The 21,670-nt window shown below is 37.1% G+C and overlaps 1 protein-coding gene across 3 annotated transcripts in view; it reads right to left on the reverse strand.

The window, feature by feature from the left end:
- Positions 1-1,108: 1,108 nt before the first annotated feature.
- Positions 1,109-21,670, reverse strand: part of GDAP2 (ganglioside induced differentiation associated protein 2) — a 71,168-nt gene continuing 50,606 nt past the window's right edge. Inside the window, exons 9-15 of one of the 3 annotated variants that reach the window (XM_027091144.1) lie at positions 21,045-21,121; positions 20,208-20,284; positions 17,253-17,392; positions 16,897-16,951; positions 9,519-9,547; positions 6,080-6,186; positions 1,209-1,673 (exon numbers count right to left, since the gene is read on the reverse strand). In XM_027091144.1, the coding sequence (XP_026946945.1) occupies positions 6,093-6,186; positions 9,519-9,547; positions 16,897-16,951; positions 17,253-17,392; positions 20,208-20,284; positions 21,045-21,121 (472 nt within the window). In that variant the 3' untranslated portion in view covers positions 1,209-1,673; positions 6,080-6,092. Of the gene's footprint in view, positions 1,674-6,078; positions 6,224-9,518; positions 9,548-16,896; positions 16,952-17,252; positions 17,393-20,207; positions 20,285-21,044; positions 21,122-21,670 lie in introns of those variants that run through there. The other 2 variants (XM_027091143.1, XM_027091145.1) reach the window with 2 other exon arrangements.

A 21,670-nucleotide genomic window follows, 5' to 3' on the forward strand; every position in this document is an offset into this window, starting at 1 on the left:
ATCCTGAGCACATTAGAACAGAAGAGTTCTACTTTTTCTTCTCCGAACTGCCAGTGTACATGATGGGGTGAGGGAGATGGGGAGTGAATGTAGGAATCAAAAGGAATATGAAGAAACCCTGATGGAAATGATAATGGTTTGACCTTAATTCAAGAAGTAATGTTTTCAGGCTCTGGACACGCAGGCTCAGCGGCCATGGCTCACGGGCCCAGCCGCTCCGCGGCACGTGGGAGCTTCCCGGACCAGGGCACGAACCCGTGTCCCCTGCATCGGCAGGGACTCTCAACCACTGCGCCACCAGGGAAGCCCAAGAAGTAATATTTAAAATGGCTAACATATGTCTCTTGTTGAAGTGTAGCACTTGAAGAGAAGTAGGACAGAAGACATTCTGGACAAAGTAGGAAGGAGGTCCTCAGGGTTGGCATTTTGCACTAACAGCTGTTGTCCCAAGAAAAGGGAAATCACTCAAAAGGTGCCAAAGACAAGAGGAGTGCCTTGTTGCACTCCCTCAAGGATATCTGTTATCATTTAAAAACTAACTAAAGACACCCCACCACACAAACTCTCCTAGCATTTTTCATCCAAAGACGTCAAAAGCCCTTTCTAAATGTTACCTCATGATACCTCTGTGAGGTAGGCAGCATAATTCTAATTTTTATTCAAGCTAAGGCACAAATAGAGCCTGAGTTGCAAAAGTGGCCTGGAATTTTGTTCACTGCAACACACTTCCTTCATTTTGATGTAGGCAACTCAAGACACACTGCTAGGAAATGTCCTTAGAGAAAGTAGACCTAAGAGCCAAACAAAATCATTCATGACTCTGGGAAAGCGGCACTCTAACACTCACTGATGGTGTCTTAGGAGATGCCCTGCACTTAAGAGTACTAATATGTGCAGTCCTGTTGAATATGGAGACCAAACCATCTATGATGATAGGAAAAAGGCTGAAGAAACAGTCTTCTTGTTTTCCCCCACTGTTGAGACCAGAACAGTGACAATCTTAAAACATACCATCTAAGGAACTTTAGTCCTTAAGTCTCGGTCTTCACTGGTGCGGTAAAATTCTAAGACTTATATTTTGCTGATGATTTTGATGTTTTTTATCAGATACATTTCTACGTCCTTGATCCCAGACAATTCTCTTTTAGCATAACTGAATTATCTGTATAAAACGTAATGCCAGGGTCTGAAGCAAACAATACATCCAGTCAGCATACATTGGTTCTATATATTTTGAGAAACACTTGAGTACACAAAGAAAGCGTGCAATGTTAAAGAGATGATGTGAACAATATTGTGGCTTGTCTAATGGAGAATCCAGTGTCCTTTCAGGAAACTGAAGATACTCAAAAGTTGCTCCCCAATTTCTATTAACAACCCTCGAAAAGTGAACATTTTCATTTGATACAAATATACAAATTTAAAATAAGTGCACAGTTCAGAATGGCCTACCATTTTCAGATTGCTTATGTGTCAGAAAATATACAGTCGATAAAAAAATACCAGAGAGGTGGGGACAAAAGGCTCTCTGGAGCTGTACAGCAAAAATGAATATCACTTCAGTAGGTAGTGATCTCTGGAGAAAGTGGTGTCCTTAGAAACCAGTAGCACTGAAAGATAGCAGGTCACAAATCTGGTGATGGGGGATAAGACGTATAATAAGGCCCATTTTCCTGCAGAAAGAAAAAAAGACAAGAACATTAAATAATAAGATCAATGTAATTGGGAATGTAAAAGAAAGGGATTTAGAGCCAATGATCTAACGTATAGAAAATGTCTAGCACATGCCTGGCCCTGAGCAGGCCCTCAAGCCAACAGAGCCATTCCACTGGAGTCAGTCAGAGTTGGTATAATGTAGGCAGAGGTAATCAGGATGATGAGATTTAAAAATATTACCATTTATTGAACATTCTATATGCCAGACACTTAACCAGCACTTTTCTTTCATTATCCTTTTATAACCTCACAACATAATGCCATAAAGTAGGTAACATCCTCATTTTACAGAACAGGAAACTAAGGATCACACAGATGGCATCACTCACCTTAGGTCACCAAGCCGGCAACCAGGAGAGCCTGAATTTTAAATCCATGTCTATCCAAATCTAAAGCCCAGATTCTTTTTTTTTTTTTAAACATCTTTATTGGAGTGTAATTGCTTTACAATGGTGCGTTAGTTTCTGCTTTATAACAAAGTGAATTTTTTGTTAGGCTGTGTTGTCTTGCTGTGTGCCGAATCTTTGAGTTATGAAACAAAAATCATCATCAAGGAATTTAATAACTACAACTGTGTTGGCAGAAATGAGTCTCTCCATGACATGCCTGAGTGGCGAGGCTTTTAACAATGACAGTTTTTAGGGCGTTCAAGATCAAGGTGGAGAATTGAATGCTAGAACTTTAATGTCAAACGTAGAAAGCAATAAATCAGTGTAAGGAAATTTTTTGACCTTATTTTGGCTAACTTTATCTTATAAAAATCAAGACAGTTAGCTTTATGGTAGATAGACCAAAATTACATTTATGAGACTTAAGATTCATTTCTTATTATTTAGGAAAGTATTTCTTTGACAAGTAACTTATTTTCCAGTAAACCATAAACAAAAAATGCTTAACATTAATGTAAGATAATAGTTAGATATGGAGAATGAAAGGTGGGAAGAAAACAGCATTGCTTTATGGCATATTTACATTATAGTTATGGAGCATTAAATCCATCCAGTCTTGAACATAATAGGCAGTTAAATGTTATTTGAGTGACTAAGTGAATCAAAAGCTCTGCCATTCTTCAGAGCAGATGCTCTGGAGGAGAAATTGATCCTGGGACCATAACCAGGAAAACAAGAGAATATCTAGGAAAACTTACTTTCTTCTATTTTTCTTTTCTTTCTTTTTTTTTTTTTTTTAACTTTCTGATTATACATCTGACCAGGTTAAAAAAAATTCAGTAGAAACAAATCTAAAGATTGGCTACATTTTAGGATACTTCACTAAAATTAATGAAAAATTTTGTTTTGTATTTTAGAATTTCCTACCAGGATCCGTTAAACTAATCACTCCAGTATCCTCAACAGGCATAGAAGCCATGCTTAAGAAACATGCCTGAAGACAGAAATCTATCCTGCAGTTCAACTGAAAAGAAATGGTTCACGATCCATCTTTAAGATTTCTCCATTCCATTCCACTACGGTATTTTTCTAGGCTTCCTGTATCTACATTAAATTGTGATAAAGTAAGAAGGGAAAATCTAATTCTTAATGCTATGAAATAAAGCTTTTATATTAGTCTCACACTGTGGAAGAGACTGCCGAGCAGTCGAATACTTTCTCTATTTCTGGAAACAATCACAGAATTTTGAAGAATCGTTACCAGTAAATCTCTACACTCTCTTCTTTGACTATAAGAGTGCTGACTAGCTCCCTTTCTGAAATGGTCTCAGTACCATTTTGATCCAGATAGACAAAAATTACCTTCTAATTACCGCCAAAGGTTCCTTTTAATCCTATAAAATTTATGTCACTAAGTCACAAAAGACCCAGAAAAATAGAAGCTCACTGCCGACAACCAACCACGTCATACCTTCACCAAGTAAAGGACTATGGGCAAAGCACACTTGAATACGATAATAAAACTGAACGACTCTACACTCGTTTCCTTTTCTCTAATCATATTTTTAATTCTTTCTAGCAAAGGAAAACTTCTTTACAAGGTACTATCCAACCACCTTCTAGCCTTTCACCTCAGTGTCCCGTGGGGCACCTCAAACCTAGTGTGTCACAAACTGAACAGACCACCTGTCTGTTTTCTCCAAGCACCCCCAGTGCTCTTCCTCTAAATTGCCTCTCTGGGATGGTGGCGACACCATTCTCCAAGTCTCCCAAAGCAGAAACTTTGTTAGTCACCTCAGGCTTCTTTCCTCCTTCATTCCTCCCAATGGCTGGCTGCTCAGTCACCATAATGCTGTGGATTCTAGTCCCTAAAACGTCTACTTCTAACTATCTCTAAGATCTTCAAACCCTTGCCATTACCACTACCACTGCCTGGCTCTGGTCTCTCATTTCTCCTTTGGCTTCCTCTGACAGCCTCTTATTTGTCTCCTTGCCTCCAGTTTTACCCGTCTGGTCCCTCTCTACACTGTGTCTTTAGCCATCTTTCTAAACAGGAACACAATGGCAGTTCTCCCTTGCTCAACACTCCCCACCAACTACGAAGGAGCCAAAGTACCGCAGCATAATGTGCAAAGCTGCAGTGTATTTAGGGATCTGCCCTCTGCCTGCCCCTTCCACATCATCTCCTGACTCCTTCTTCTGTTTCTTTCCTCTTTTTATTCCTCTCTTTGGCCTTTATATATAGATGGCCTGATATCTCAGTTTTAGAAAGCTCCAAGACAGGTACAGAAAGATGATCCAGTGGCCTAAGTGTTAGATTGTAGGTTATTTTATTTCATTTTGATTAATCACATTATTAATTAGGCCTGTATTTAATATATAAAATATTAAAAAAAACACTAAAAACACACACACACAGAACAAAAAAACAAAACCAAGCTTGAGTGCGGTGTTGATATTTAATGAAAGCCTGCTTTGTAGGCCCTTAAGTATATAGAAAACGTGTTGGCTTAAAAACTGCTCTTTTGGGGCTTCCCTGGTGGCGCAGTGGTTGAGAGTCCGCCTGCCGATGCAGGGGATACGGGTTCGTGCCCCGGTCCGGAAAGATCCCACATGCCGCGGAGCGGCTGGGCCCGTGAGCCATGGCCGCTGAGCCTGTGCAGCCTGTGCTCCGCCAACGGGAGCCTGTGCTCCGCAACGGGAAAGGCCACAACAGTGAGAGGCCCGAGTACCGCAAAAAAAAAAACAACAAAGAAAACCCACAAAAAAACCTGCTCTTTTGGATTGTCTAACCAATACATCCTAACTTACATATTTCTACACCAGAAAATAAATGGTAAATCTGGACATTAGCTTTGAATCATCATTCCAAATTTTTGGTAGCAAAATGTCTTTCAGTGCCTTTCACATTTCCAGCTATCCATTTTTGTTTAAATATTAAGAAGAGTGATATATAGTTCAAAAAAATAATAAGGCAATTTTCTGCTCTAGCAACCTGCAAGAAATAAAACTGGACGCTCTTTTTTCTGCCTCCCATATATTCAACAAACTTTGTATTTATGATCCAGCGACTCCAATTACAAATCCTCTTTGTGCAAAAGCAAAACATGACATTTTGTTAGCCATTAGAACACATTAAATACTTTGCTCTTCACATAAGAAATCATAACTGTAGCAGAAATCATAACTGAAGTTGTAAAAACGTTAGAGAGAAAATGTCTTGTAGGATATTTACTGTACATACGTTGTACAATAATTAAGAATAATTCATTTTAAGCTTAATATAACCTGCAAATATATTCTCTGATTCATGCATAAAAATATGCAATCAGCAATAATTAAATAAGGCAATTGATAACCTTTGGGCCAAGTGTGTTACTTACTTCTCCGTTTTTAACTACTAAAGTGATAGCGTGAATAAGTACAATGGAATAGAGCTTTGATGAAATTCTAGAGTAGTCCTTTCTTAGTGTTTGATAGATTCATAAATGTATCTGTAAGAAATAATGTATTGGTTGTCACTTATACAAACTTTTAGCAAAATGAAACTTCTCATAGGGTAAAGACTAGGATAGGCGACCCGGCTTACAATTAACGCTGAAAATGTCGGACACCAACAGATTCTTCTGGCTCTATTTATGTAGATGAAAAGCCATTCAGTCTTAACAAAATTAGGGAGAGGTGTGTCTCAAAGGTGATGGAAAACTGACAGTACAAGCAAGGATTGGCTATAAACCTACAGCAGAAATATTTCCCATTGAAAAGTTTACTGGGGGAAAGGCGCCCCCCTTAGAACCAAGCATTTTCCTAAAGTTACCATAGGAAAAGAATGTCAAACGATACTATCAAGTTTATTCAAACACATTAATTGCATTATCATCTTACAATGAAAAGATGATGTGCTCAGACGCACTTGCACTATAAAATAGTTAAGATAATACACCAGGTAAGGGAGAATTCCTGGTACTTCTTACCCTGGCATCATATTCAAGGACAAAAGGAGGAAAGTCGATCTGTTCTGGGGAGATGGCAGAAAACAGCTGGTGGAGGCTGTCCACATGGTGGATTTTGTCCTTCAGTCCTGAGACAGAAAAGGTGGTAAAAAACCATGTTGATACCTGATTAATAGAAGAAAAAAAAAATTTAAGCCGGTGGCCTGAATTGGAAATATACACGATTTTGAAAATTTATGCTAGATAAAAACTATTTTGAAATTGAAATTGATATCAAAAAAATCTTGTAATAAGCAGTGTTTTTCAAGGTGCAGGTTGTAGTGCATCAGTGGATTATGCAATCAGTTTAGTGGATTGTGAACAGTATTAAAAACAACGAACAGAAACATGCTAGAGCAACAATGACTAGGGAATGTGGCAAGATGAGCTTTGTCTCATGAAGCTTCAGTTTCTCTTACATGTCTATGTGCTCCAGTGCATGTCATGTGTTGGGATGTAACATAATATGCTTCTTACTGTGGGCTGTGGTCAAAACCACTGCATTATCTGATGGAAGAACTGATTCACTGGTACTCTGAAAATGGTTAACATCTCCAAATCTCATCAACTCTTTTCATTACTTCAAATGAGACTGAAAATTTTTGCCAAGTTTTGAGACATTTATTTTTCTGTTGACACTTGGCATGCAGTCTCTTTCTCAGTCAAAGTGAATCTTCTGTAGACGTGGAGCCACCTTTGCTCATTTCACTTCATGACACTGCAATCTTTCTATAAAAGCTAGTCTGCAAAATTTGTTGGTTCCAAAAAAAGAGAATTCTTGATAGCAAACTATACTGGCATTCTAGCTAAACAATAGCTAGAATTTACAAATTCTTGTTCATCTATCCAAACTGGCAATCATAATTAGTCATGTTTACCAACGGCTTATACAACAGTTCTATGAGGTAGGTACAATGTTACTGCTATCCTCATTTTATTTACAGAAGAAGGTAACATATGCATGTGAATTCTCAGTGCACGGGCATAGTACATTCCAGTATATAACTGGGTACATTATAAATACAGTACATGCCACTTTGGGCACTTGCCAATTGTTTTTTAAATTTCTCTTTGACACCCTATCACGTTTTCCAGTGGTTGCTCCAAACCTTTCACATATTCCTGGTCCCTAATACAACATACTGTCTTCATACCTACTTATGAGAAAAGGCATGGAATAACAGAGACAACACTACACTTATCTCCATCAGAATCTTATCCAAATTTCCAAGACTCGGTAGAGACTCATCTCTACCATTATTTCTCCCTTACAGCTCCAAACAGATTATCCCCTCTACTGAATTCACATAACCTTATGTTTAAATCTCATTTATAGCACTTATCTTACTTCATAGGAATATAAGTAGTTTCTTATATTCACTTCTATAATTTCCCTAGTACTTGGCAGACATTCATAGAATGGTCTAAAGTTTTAGAAGGTACAGACAGACCATGCATTCTCAAGTATTTGAAAAAGAATGAATGAATGAAGATAAGGCCTATTTCATACTGAGTTTCATGGCCTGGCTCACTAATCTATTTCGGCTATACTACCAATGACAGTTATAAGGCCTCAGATATTAACACTACCCTCTGTAACCTCTCATCTTACCAAGCTTATTTGGAGGGTGGTGGAGGGGGCGGGAGGTACTCGGCCTTTCTAGAACCAAGTGAGTTAATTTAAATCAGATTAGATTGTCAGTTACACTCCAATCCCCAGTTTTTTACATCAGTTTTTTTTTGTTTTGTTTTCAAAGCACATGCTGTTATATACCTAATTGATACAAACTTCTGCAAACTAGATTAGGGGCTCTACAACCAGTTAGCTGATAAACTAGTAAGAGCTACGGAGAGACCATGGAGATTTTAGAGATTCTAGGAAGAGGTTAAGAAAATAGATTGTAGAGTCAGAACGGAGAAGAACCTTGCGGATGTGTCAGGAGATACTGTGCAAGGAGTTACACATTGACTGGGAATCTACTATGTGCTAAGCATTGGACACGGCTGTAGGTGATACAGGGTAACAGTGACCTGGCCATTCCTCTAATGGGGGCTTAGACTCTAGAAAAGGAGCCAGCTTATAAGTATAACAACTTCCTAAGGCAAAAAGTACTAAATCAATGAATGGCCCAAAGAAACACATGAATACCTATCACAGGCAAGGAGCTGTGCTACGTGGAAAAAGGTATAAAATTACGGAACTAGAAGGGACTACACAGGGTATCTGTGTTCCACTGTCTCTTACCTCAGGACCTTTTTACATGCTGCTCGTTTAGTCCTGAAACCCTTTTCCTCAATTCTTTGCCTGGCTAAGAACTGTCCTTCAGAGTTCAGGTCAGAACTCACCTCTGTGAGGAAGCTTTCACTGAGTACCTACACTCCAGCCAAAGCTGGAGAAGCAGCTTCCCTCTAAGTGTTCCAACAACACCGTGCTTACTCATATTACTACATAACTGACACTCTTTGTGGCAGTAGCTGATTCTCTCAATAGACTAAATTCCCCCGTCTGGGGATTCTCTTCAATACCATATTTATAGGGATTTATAGGGTCTAAGTAATGCTCAACATGAAAAGTAAGCAATTCAATATGTGTTGAGAGAATTAACAAATACTTTCTGGACTTACTACTTTAGTACTATTTAGGGATGGTCGAATGTTCCTTCATTCTACAAAAACAAGTTGTACTTCAATCTGGGCCTCAGTCTCTTCATCTACAAAACGAGCAAGTTGGACTTCAATGATTTTTAAAGTCCCTCTTAGTTATACAGTTCTATGAAAGGACTCTTGACTATGCTGCATGTACTGACACGGTGAGCTGGTGGTGGTAAATTCAAAGAGAAGGCTGGGTTGGGGAAGAATGGGCAGTGATCTTAGGCACACACTCTTTGAAAGACAAACACATTTCTCTGTTGCATTTTCTCCCATTACCTCCTTTACATTCTTTAGGTATTAGCAAGAGAAAATTACTCAAAGTAGACAGAAGTGGAAACCCAGTTACAAGTTTTCCATTCAGGGAGACCCAAGAGCATTGTCTTCAGTTTTTTTCATTTTATTTTTATGTAGCTCAGCTTTTAATTTTCAATTATTTACAACATAAGTCATAGATATACATTTATTTAGGTAAACTTGCTTTACTCAGTATCTACTATTTTAAAAAACTGAATTAAAAATTTGAAAAAAAGGCTGCTATGATATTCTGTGAATGCTAGAAACTCTTTCATCCAATTATTCACAAATGCACAGCCAGGAACATGGGATCACAAGACAACGTAAACTAGGAAAAGATTGTTCACACATGTATGCACTTAAGTCATCTACTAGAGCCAGAATCAACAGTGGGTTTAAATACTATTAGTTCACGTTCTATTACTGAACTTCAAGAAAGAAAAAGAGTAGTGATTTATATGAGCAGTCAACTTACCACGTTGGGTGGAGTGCCCTGGAAAAGATCTGAGAAGTATGGAAATCAGGACAGTGATTCTATTGTTTTGTTATCCCTTGATTTCATCTCATTATTTTATAATTACAACCCCTCCATTTACAGTTTTCGATTTAGTATAAAATAATGGTGGATTTCATTACACGTGGGTTTTATTTTCTCAATCCTTCATCATTTTCTCCATCCCCAAATATTATGAAAGGTAACATAATGGCTTTCACTTCATACATCTGCTCTTCAGTCTCTGCCTACCCGCCATTTGCACTGACTTCTACCTGAAGCAATTCCAATGGTGTGGCAACCAACGCTAGTGGCTCTAACACTGAAATTTCTGGTAATGTCTATCCATTGGTGTCCAAGTGGGGGAAAGACAGCTATTCACTGACTCTTGTGTGGGCAAGGAGGGGTTAAAGTCAGATCTTAGCAAACAGTGGCTATGTATTCTCGTAAGTCTGGTACAGAGTAACACTCTTTGGATAAGTCTGAATTTGTGACAAAAGTTAAAGAAGTTTTTTTTCCATTAAAAAATTATGAAGATTCATAATTTGGATGAAAATTCCAACATTCACTAAAGTTGAAAGAATTTTACAGGGAACACTGGTACAGAAATCATTCAGACGATCATTAACATTTTCCTTAAGTTTTCTTCATCACACATCTATCTGTTCCTCTATGCATCTATTAACCCATCTTACTTTTTTGCTGCACCTCAAAGTAAACTGCAGACATCAGTAAACGTTCCCCAAATACAGCATTCATATCTTTAACTAGAGTTCAGTGTTCGTTCAGTTTGCTATAAAATTTACATTCGATGAAATACACAGATTTTAAGTGTACTTTTGCTGGTTAGACAGATGTACACACTTGTATTAGTAAAACTCCTATTGAGATACAAAACATTTTCATCACCCCAGAAAGTTCCCTCACGCCCCTCTTCCCAGAGGCAAACACTGTTTTGATTTTTTTTCTACCAAGCATTAGTTTTGCCTGCTCTAGAATCTCATATAAGTGGAATTATACAGTATGACTCTTTTATGTAAGGCTTCCTTCACTCAGCATTAACGTTTTTAAGATTCCTTCATGCTGTTGTGTATATCAGTAGTATCGATGTTCTCTTTTATTGCCAAGAAATATTCCATTACAAGTATACAGCAGAGTTTAATTATTCATAATCCTATTGATGGACACCTTGGCTGGCAGTCACTGGCTGCTATGATTAATGCTGCAGTGAACATTCCTGTAGAAGTCTTTCTATGCACATATATTTCATTTCACTTGGGTAAATACCTAGTATTGGAATTGCTCGGTCACAGACTAGGTATATATTGAGTTTATAAGAAACTGTCGTAACTTTTTTCAAAGTGGTCGCAGAAATTCACATTCTGACTTATACTGTAGGAGAATTCCAGTTACTCCACATCATTGGTAATATCTGGTATCGTCAGTTTTTTAAACTTTGGCCATTCTGGTGGCAGTGCAGTGACATCTCATGCAGTTTAAAAAAAAAGTTTTATTAAGATATACCCAACTTACAATAAACTGCACACATTTAAAGGATAAAATTTGTTAAGTTGTGACATTATGTATACACCCATTATACCATCATCACAATCAAGAAGATGAACACTGGGAGCTCCCCAGTGGCCCAGTGGTTCAGCTTCCGGGCTTTCACTGCTGTGGCCCGGATTCAACCCCTGCTTGGGGAACTGAGATCCCGCAAGCCACGCGGCGCAGCCAATGACAACAGCAACGACAAAAAGAAAAGAAAGAAAATGAACATACCCATCACTCCTACAGGTTCTCAGGGTCCTCTGTAACTCCTCCCTCCCGCCCCTCCTCTGTTACCACTGCTCTACTTTCTGTAGAAAAATTATACATTAGTTCATATTCCCTAGAATTTTATATGAAGGGAATTTCATAGTATGGACACTCGTCTGGTATGTACATGCTTCTTTTATTCAGCGTAAATATGTTGAGATTCATTTGTTTTGTTGCATATATCAACAGTTCATTCTTTTTTTTATTGCTGAGTAGTATTCTATTGTATGGATATACCACAGTTTGGTTATCAGTCCTCTCAGTGATGAGTATATGGGTTGTTTCTAATTTGGGGCTATAACAAAAGTGCTATGAGCATTTGTATACAGGCAATGGATATGCTTTCATTTGTTTTGGGTAAGTATCTATGAGTGGAATGGCTGGATCACACAGTAGGTGTATGTTTAACTCTTTAAATGAGCTGCTAAATTGTGTTCCAAACTTTCTATACCATTTAACGTTCTGATCAGCACTATTTGGGAGTTCCAGTTCTTCCACATTCTCACCAACATTTGATACACAGTCTTTTAAATTTTAGCCATTCTAATAGGAACGTAATATCTTGTTTTGGTTTCATTTGTACTTTCCTAATAAGTAATTGTGAACATCTTTTCATTTGCTTATTTATCATCGTATATTTTCTTTGGTGAAGTGTTTTGCACAAATCATTTTTTCCATTTCTAAATTGTTTCCTTATTATTAAGTTTTGAGATTTCTTTATATATTCTAAAGATAAGTCCTTTATCAGATAAATGTTTTATTTACAAAGATTTTCTCTCAGGCTGTGGTTGTGTGGTTGATCTTTTCATTCTCTTAGCTACCTTTAAAAGAGCAGAAGTTTTAAATTCTAATAAAGTTCAATTTCTTTTATGGATTGTGCTTTTGGTGTTGTATCTAAGAAATATTCGCTTTACACTCAAGGTCACACAAAGCTTTTTCACCTATACTTCCTTCTAGAAGTTTAAAAAGTTTTGTTTTACATTTGTGTGATACAAGATATAGATCAAAGTTCATTTTTTTTTGGCATATGGATATCTAATTGGTCCAATATTGTTTGTTGAACAGACTAACCTTTTTCCACTGATCTGACTTTGCACTTTTGTAAAAAAATCAGTCATCCATAAATACGTAAATCTATTTCTGGATTCTTAATTGTGCTCCATTGATGTCTTTGTCTATCTTCATGCCAATACCTCACTGTCTTGAGTACTGTAGCTTTAGAATAAGCATTGAAAGCAGGCAGTGTTGGTCCTCTAACTTTGTTCTTCTTTTCCAAAGTTGTTTTGGCTATTTTAGATTCTGTGCATTTTAATTGAATTTCTACAGAAAAAACCTTGTTGAAATTTTGACTGGGACTGAATTGAATCTATAGCTTTAGAAAGAATTGACAATTTAACAGTATTCAGTTTTCTAATCCATAAATACAGTATATGTCTTCATTTATTTAGGTCTCCTTTAATTTCTCTCATTAATGTTTTGCAGTATACATAACTTGTGCAGTGTATTATACAAGTTTTTCATATCTTTTGTCATATTTATCCCTAAGTACTTGGTATTTTTGATGCTAGTTAAAATTATATTGCTTTTTAAATCTCAATTTGTTTCTTGCTAATATATATAATAGATTTTTGAATATTGATCTTAAACCCTGAAACCGTGCTAAAAGTTACTCATCAGTTCTAGTAGCATTTCTGAGGATATCATAGGGTTTTCTATATAGATAATCATGTCATCTATTAATGACAATCAAGACAGCATTATTTACTCCTTTCTAAATCTATATGCATTTTGTTGCTTTTTCTTGCCATATTACACTAGCTAAAACCTCCAGTACAATACTGAATACAAGTGGGGATAGCAGACATTCTTGCAAAGACATACTAAAAACCGACATACTCTTCTGTTTGTCTCCATTAAAGAAAAAATTTCAGTAGCTACTGGATGAATACAAAAATAAATGGATGATGAGATTTTGGGAAATAGTCAAGCACTTCTTATGTGCTATAGAAAGAAAAAATTAGCCACCTGCTGAGCATAACAAAGTTAACTTTTCCAATAAGGAGAAAGGTTAGGAAGGTTAATAATATATTATCTGATAAGACCATGTAATCAGAACTCAACTGAAAGAAGAGTAGGAAAGACAAAGTGATTTAATTGACTGTTTACACATTTTACTTTTTTTTTTTAAGCCTTGCCAAGCAGTGTTCCCATAAGCATAGCACTTTCTACTGTGCTGTTCTAACACTGAGGGACCAAAAAGAAATTTGCAATTTTTAAAAGAATTATTAAAATACTTCATGCAAAACTTAAAGATGGTATTTCAATGACAGACAACAATTCTGTAAACAGTGACAAATCCCAAAGTGGAAAATATTCTCACTGAAGCCTTCACTCATCTTAGTTATGAAATTTAATAAGGACTTTTCACTACTTATCTTACTTAATTTCTCCATAGTGCTTTAAAATAACTATTTCTACCATCTCTGATGCTTTTCCCATCCACTGGCTTCCACAGCATTAGCCAATCTCAGTTCTCCTGCTGCTTTTTGATTATTTCTTCTTGATCTCCTTCCCTGATCCCAGGGGTCTTTCTTTAGCTGTCTAAGTCTATGATTTTATTCATTAACACTTTTAAAGAGTTAAAGCTCTATTTACTTGATGATGTTCTCAAATTTACATCCCAATCCATGGTCCCTACATCTGATGACACCTGGGAGTCATGGATGACACAGTCCTTTCTCTCACCCGTACTCATTTAATAAATCACTAAATCCTGGGATTTCACACCCAAATAATAAGTCATCTTTTCTCCAAACCACACTGATATATTCAGATTCTTATTTTTTTCTTTGCCTAGACCAGGGGTTGGCAAACTTTTGCAAAAGCCCCTATAGTAAATAGGAAATACTTTTGGCTTCTTATATTAATATTATAAGAAAATTTCACTAGGCAGGCCTGAAGGCACCTGGAACAGTGCTATACTGGAGGCAGGACAACGTGAATACTGATTAGGTTGTTGCTGCATCCTTTGAGGTAAGAGATGATGGTGGGATGAACTAAAGTAGAGGCAGTGGGACTAAAGACACAGGCATAGAATTGGACAATAGTAAGCACACAGAAGTGATGCAATATGATGAGAATGAGGTAAGGCAAGTACCCAAGGATGCCTCCCTTGTTTCTGACTTAGGCATCTGGGTAGACAGTGGTCTCATTTACAAAGATAGGGAATACAAAAAGCAGTTTGGGAGGGAGTGGGAGATGACGACATGAGTAGTTCTGTTTTCAGAAGGTTGAACTTCAGGGGCCTGTAAAACATCTAAGTGAAGATATTTGATCAGAAGTTCAACAAGCAGGTCTAAGCACAGGAATGATGATGATGGCTAACATTTACTGAGTGTTTATTGTATGCCAGATAATGTTTTAAGCGTTTTACATGTATTAACTAACTTCATCCTTCTGACAACTACACAAGGTAGGTACTACTATTATCCCCACTTTACAGAAGATGAAATTAAAGCACATAGAGGTTACATAACTTGCCTGAGAAAACAAGTTGGTAACTGGTAGAGCTGGGATTAGAACCTACATTACCTGAATCTCAAATCCATGCTTTCACAAACATTAGACTTTACTGCCTCTCCAGACATATACTTGGGAATTGCATATATTTTGGAGGGTTGTTGAAAACACAGGAATGAAAAAAAAGAAGTACAGAATGAAAGAAGTCAGAGGATTTGGGGACACTAACACTCAAACAATGAGCAGAGAAAGAGGGAACCGCAAAGGAGACTGAGAAGGAGTGGCTAGAAGTAGAAGAAAAACTAGGCAGGGTAAGTTTCAAAGAAGCCAAGACAAAGTGTTTCAAGGGAGAAGTGACAACTGTGCTTAAGCGTATAGGGAAAGAGAAATTACTGGTGTTTTTAGCCTGAGCAGCTTTAGTTGCCATAGTGGGATCTGAACCAGACTGGAGTAATTTCAGGTGTATGACAAATGGAGATGGTGAGCAGAGATTACACTAAAAAATTTTGGTTGTAAAGGGGAAGAGAGATAAGTGGAGGCTTTAGAATGTTTAAAAATTGATGAGTTAGATCCAGAAAAATGGGAGATAAGAAAGAGGATAATTGCTGAAGAGAGGTTCCTGAGGACAGGGAAAATATTCAATATATGTGTAGAGAAGAGTGTAGGCTCTGGAATTCAAATGCCTAGATTCAAATCCAGCCTTTGCTACTTTACAGTTGCTTAGTTTGCAAAAGTTACTTAATCTCTCTAAGCATCCATCATTTTCCTATCCAGTGGGAATAATACTACTATCTACTTCATAGATATAAGGCTTAAACAAGATAACTCATGAGAAGAACTGGCACACAGTAAGTGCTTAGTAAACATTAGCTATTATCACTATGGGATCCAGAGCACAGGTAGAGGGACTCCCCTTCATTAAGAAGGAACACACTTCTGTGACAGAATAAACAGTGGCAATGATAGGAGGAGACGGCACGTAAGTTTGGGGTGGGAGGGAGAAGACAGGGAGCTCCTCAGTGATGTGTTCTATGTTCTCAGTTAAGAATGAGGCAGGGCCATCTGTTGCAGTGAGGAGCTGCTGGTAGGACAGAGCTTGAGGGGAGCACACAGCCATGCTGGGACACTGTTCAGTGAAGCATCAAAGGACCACTAGCAGTGAATGCCCTGCGAGTCTGCTGAGAAGCCCAAATTCACATGGCTCTGTGATTTCTCCACCACTGCTCAGCAACCCAGATACGGGAGTGAAGAAAGCAGAATGATGGAATAGCTCAAGATCAGGTTTGGATGGGCAAGTGTGATGCAAGGCTAAGAGGTCACAGGTTATTTTAGACATAGGTTATTTATTGACAAGAGTGGCTGAAGTGATGGAACATGAGTTTTAGGCTGGATAGGGAAGAAAAATAAAGATTAAAAAAAAAAAAGAAGGTATTTTCAGAAAAAGTAAAAGGACCAAAGGACTAGATATCTTGATGAAATCAAGATGCAGGATTAGATATTAGGGATATAATTATGAGCTATATATGATATGAGCTATAAAAGACAGCTATATAATAACTCTCAGAGATCTGGCAGGCTAACACATAAGGTAGAAAATTAAACTAGTAATTAAAATTAAAAACAACAATGAAGGAAGACTAGAAAATCTTAAGGAAGTACAATGCAGGAGTACCTACTAGTGGCAGGATTGATCAGAGAGGTTTTTTTACAGAAAGTAATTGTTGACCTGAGCTCTGAAGGATAAATAGGAGTTAGCCAGGAGCAAGGGCAGAAAAAAGCCCAGATTAACAAAGAGCATGAAGAGGCAAGGACTGAGGGACTAAAGGCCTGTAAAGGTCGCCTACAAAGATACTGGAGTTACATGGGACCAAAATAGGACCACAACTCAAGATCACTTAAAAAGGAAGGGTAAACAAAGAAATTAGCAGTCACAACGGTGATAGCAAGAAGATGATGAAATATATCTTAATATGCATGTAGTGCACTTAAATTCAAGATTTAGCTAAAAAGAAAAATACCGTACCTTTGAACGAAATGTTGGATGAACAAAATAAACAGCCTTCAAATTCCTCTTGTACCTGATTCAAAATCAAAAAGAGAGTCAGTATAAGCCATGTCTAAAACCAGTCACCATTATGAACAATTAACTCTTTTTCCAGGTGTTTAAAAGCAGGAAAAAGTTTACATATGAATTTACTTTGATACAAAATAAACTGGAGTTAAGGAGGGCCTATTATTAAAATATCCAATCTAAGTAAAATAAAAATCTTAGTTACATGAACTATCCGTTCACAAAATACACAACGATGTTTGCTATTGCTTAATACTCGGAAAGAAAAAGGCTGCTTTCCCCCTTCATAATTTGAGAAGATAACTAACTTGACATCAACAACATCGTAGAGTTTCTTCAGGAAGTCAGAGTCCAGGTGATTGTATTCGCTGGTCAGCGTGTGAAAATATACTAATACGTATTCCTTCACAGCAATGTGATCCATTACATGGATAAAATATAAGAGAGCCTAGAAGAAAAATAAAGATAACAATCATTTTGTACAGTAGTCTATTTCACAGATGCCAAGAGAGAAAAAACCCAGAAGATTAATCTGCACCCCAGGCACTGCAGAGAGACATCTCAGACTAACGAGTACCTCTTTAAAAAGATCTTCAGGGGAAGTGTCTCACGCCAGTGTTTAGTAGTGCACATAATACTACAGTATGGTCCCTTTCTGTCTTGTTCTAAGTGGTGGAGGAGAATCACCAGTCTCCGTCCTTTCAAACAACTCTTCACATACTCAAAACAGCTCTTCAGTCAACTACCAGGTTTTCTCTCTCTGGAATAACGGTATCAAAACCATTAGAGGGAGAATTTCTAGACTTTTAATCATTCTTGAAGGTTCTACCTGCATTCAGTGAAAGTCTTTGCAGTCTCCACTGAGAAACGGACTAATGGCTCTCACGTAACCAAGAATTACTATAAAAGGACATTAGAAGTGATGCCTCACATGGCTCACTTTGAGGGCTAATTTTGTTAGCATCTTTGACGTTGAACTGAATGAGGAAAATGAGAACAGGTTTAGTGAGCAGACGGCAGTGGGCTGGGCAGCACTTCCCTGCTCTGCCTCAAACTTAATGTGACCTGAATCAGTTAGAGGAATATGCCATTACAAGAAGGATGAAATTTAAGAGAAACATTAAACACAAAGCAGAGACACGATATGGGCAGGGCCAGCATGACCCAGTGGTGTAGCTACAAACCATGACAAAGAGGAAGCTAAGAGGTAACAACTGAAGATTATTATCAAACAGGTTATTTCTCCATTCCTCCTCAGGGGAGTCCTTGGCATTAACTTGAATGGACTAACATGGATTAGTTAGCATGGGTCCAACTGCTACCAGAGCAGACAGAGGAGGGCACTAAGGAAACACAGTACCTTTCCAGTTGCTACCTGGTTTGGACTTCACAATATATACGAAATGATACACCACGAACATCCAGAACACCATGTTAAGTACACACCAGAATCAAAGGCAGGGGTTTACGCTTTTATTGGTATCAATCACATTATTAATGCTGAGAATGAATGTCATACTGATTATCAGTTGTTTTTTCCCCTGTGTGTATGTGTGTATTTTTATTATTATTTCTGCTCTTGCCTGACTGCTTCTGGTCCTCTTTCTATCCACTCACCACCTCAAGGCAAGGCAATCAAGATATCCATTTTCAGCTTCAAATTCCCCATCTTTAGCTTGAATCTTTTTCATTATAAAGAAGTACAGCCATATGACAGAAAAATGTAGAAAACAAATTCTCCCTAAAACTATGAAATCCATTTTGAGATACTGATATGCATAAACTCGCACCATGCCCCCCTCCCCCACAAAAAGGTCAATGTACATACAAGCTGTTGTTTCTTCTCCTACTGATATTATACCATAAACATTTCTCTATAGTACTTGCCTCTATAACCATAATTTTTCAGGGTCACAAAACATTCCATTTGTGGATGCATAATAATTACCTGTTAGGAATTTAAGTTATAATTTTGGGCCACAAATGAGCCTGTGAATAACATGCCCAATCCAGGGCTTCCACAGTTTTTTTTACCCAAACACCAGCGACCAGGAGTTTAAGGGCTTAGCCAGATAAAATTATCCCCTTTTGCACAACTGTGTTTTATCTTAAAATTGTATTTAATTTTTACACTTTTGAGTACATTTTTTTTTTTTACTATGGTTAAGAATTATTTATTAAAGCGATTCTCCTTCTTTGCAGTCTGTGTCTATTACAATTGTTCTAGGAAGATCTACATATTTATCCCATGGATTCAGTTGTCCCTTGCCCAAGTATTCCAATTTGGGCAATTTCTGGGCCTATAGCTACTTTCAAACCTAGGATTATTTCCTTAGTACAAATTCTCAGAAATGGGATTAATGGGTCAGTGGGTGTGACCACTTTGACAGTTTCAATTCATCTTTGGTAACAATGATTATTATTTAAAAGTAATGGCTAATTTTGATGACAGTCCCAGCTGGACCATGAAGGGACAAGAAAACTCCCCCGCCTGACATGGAGGAGGAAATGACAACAGAAGCGTGATGTCTACTCAGAATGAGGAAGAAGGTGGTCTTCTCCCCCTCACCACTTTTCCTTTGATTATAAAACTGTAGCCCACTAAGGTCTCGGGGTGCAGCACCTTCTCGCCCACCCGCCTGTAAGCCTCACAAGTGTCCTATTCTAATAAATCACTTCTTATCTATCAAAAAAAAAACAAAAAAAGTAAAAGTAATGGCTAGTTTTGAAGGTGAAAAAAGAGATCTCATTTTAATTCACTTTTTTTTTTTTTTTTTTACTACTAATCAGGTTGAACACTTTGTTTACCAGTAATACCATTTCTTCTGCTATGAATCATCTATTTCTGTCCTTTACCTCCAAAAGAAGGGATTACGAAATTATGACATCTTGGGTTAACTACTTCTTCTCTTCAGAGAGATAAAAGAGTTAATGTTTCTTGTTTCAAGAAAAGCAGAATTTGATTATTAGTACAGTTATAATACAGAATGAGTCCAACCAAAAACTTGCCAGTTACATCATATCCAAAACAAAGCAGCTGCATTTTTGGAGATCACAGTATGGCAATTCAGTATTTCCGTTTCTCCCAGAGCGCAAAACCAAACCCCTTACTGAAATGCTATGTGCCAACTTGCAGAATCAGGGCTGCTACTCTATCACAGATACACAATTCTGTCTCATATTCTAAGCCTTGATTCCAAATTCATGTCCTACTTATTTTTTAAATCAACATATTTATAAAACAAAGCTTTTTAATGGCTTACCTTGTCCATATCTATTAATGTTACAGGAATGTTTCTTCCAACTACCACCATTACTGTGCGACCACAGTTATCAACACCTACAAACAGGAAATGTAATCAGCACCCAGAAACTTTATTCCAAGAATATTATCTGTCCTGGGCTCTGACCTTATAAAAATATTCTACACAAATGTGAAAGACTGAAAACCAGGAACATAAGTTTTTCAGATTTCATCTTCAGATTTCTTTTAGTATGTGGAAAACATCACCTTTCTTTTCTTTTTTTTCCCAGCTTCATGAAGTTTTGATGACTGCCCTTACTTTTAAGATAAGCCCTCTTACAGGTTTTAAATCAGGGACAGCCAAAGGTAAGGTTGAGGGTAAAGATTTTTTTATAAATAGCTTTTTGTTTAAGCATACTACAACTTTTAATAACATCAGTGATCCAGGAAAAACTAAATGGAACTCAAATCTGAAAATTAACGAGTACTGCCTGGAAAAGAAATATAAAGGGGGAATCTGATAACTTTTACTGTCTCCGTTATTTATTTATGTAAGGTTTGAATTTTGTACAGCAGGATTATGGTACTTTTAAAAGTAGAAAAAAAATTAAAAGATAGGAAAAAGGACACTGAGAAGAAATGAAGTTGGCCAATGTAGAATTACTAGCTGAAAATCTTATAGGTTGAGATGCTATTTTGAAGATCTTGATGATGAGCAAAAACTATCTTCCATTGTACAAAAAAAATTTATTCAGAGATAAAATGGACAAAATCAGAGAAAAGTGAAGTCTCTAATAACATGCTAAGTAAGGTTCTTAATCAGTAAAAGAATAAGTTACCATATCCTTAAGCTCACCTGTTTGGTATAAGGCTTTTAGAGAAGCAATATCAGATAGATCCTCAGATCTTGCTTGACACAACCAGCGATTATAACTAGAGAAATAAAGGATATAATTATTGTAATAAACAGTTGTAAATTTATAAATGAGACCTGTTTTTATCTGTCTGTGTTCTTAAAGAATAATGTTTTATTATAATGAGAAAGGAGTTAAAGAGGCTGTTACACCATGCAGAATCTCTACTCTGTTATTGATTAAAAAAAAAAAAATGAGTTACTGAGAAAGGAAGGTATTCACACTAGATGATTTTTAAAAATCCTTTACGAGCAAATGAAGACTACTCATATAATTGGCTAAGATACCAAGTATTCTAACATTGTTTTTAAATACTATTATCTTCCCCTACTAAAAAAAAAAAAAAAAGCAAAGAAGGCCTAAAGCAATAGCAGTTCTCCGCAACAGATGTTCACTAATCCAACAAAGACTTATTGAGTGGTTACTACACAAGAGGTATTGAGAATTCTCTAGTGAACAGACGTGGTCAGACCCTCAAGAAGTTTACTTTTCAGAAGAAAACCAGGTAGTGTTGTACATGTTATGTTGGACTACAAAGAAAGTAGGTAATTTTTTCTGGGAAGTCCAG

Source organism: Aethalodelphis obliquidens, unplaced genomic scaffold, assembly GCF_003676395.1.
Source record: "Aethalodelphis obliquidens isolate GAN/ISIS:26980383/991018 unplaced genomic scaffold, ASM367639v1 scaffold70, whole genome shotgun sequence".
NCBI lineage: Eukaryota > Metazoa > Chordata > Mammalia > Artiodactyla > Delphinidae > Aethalodelphis > Aethalodelphis obliquidens.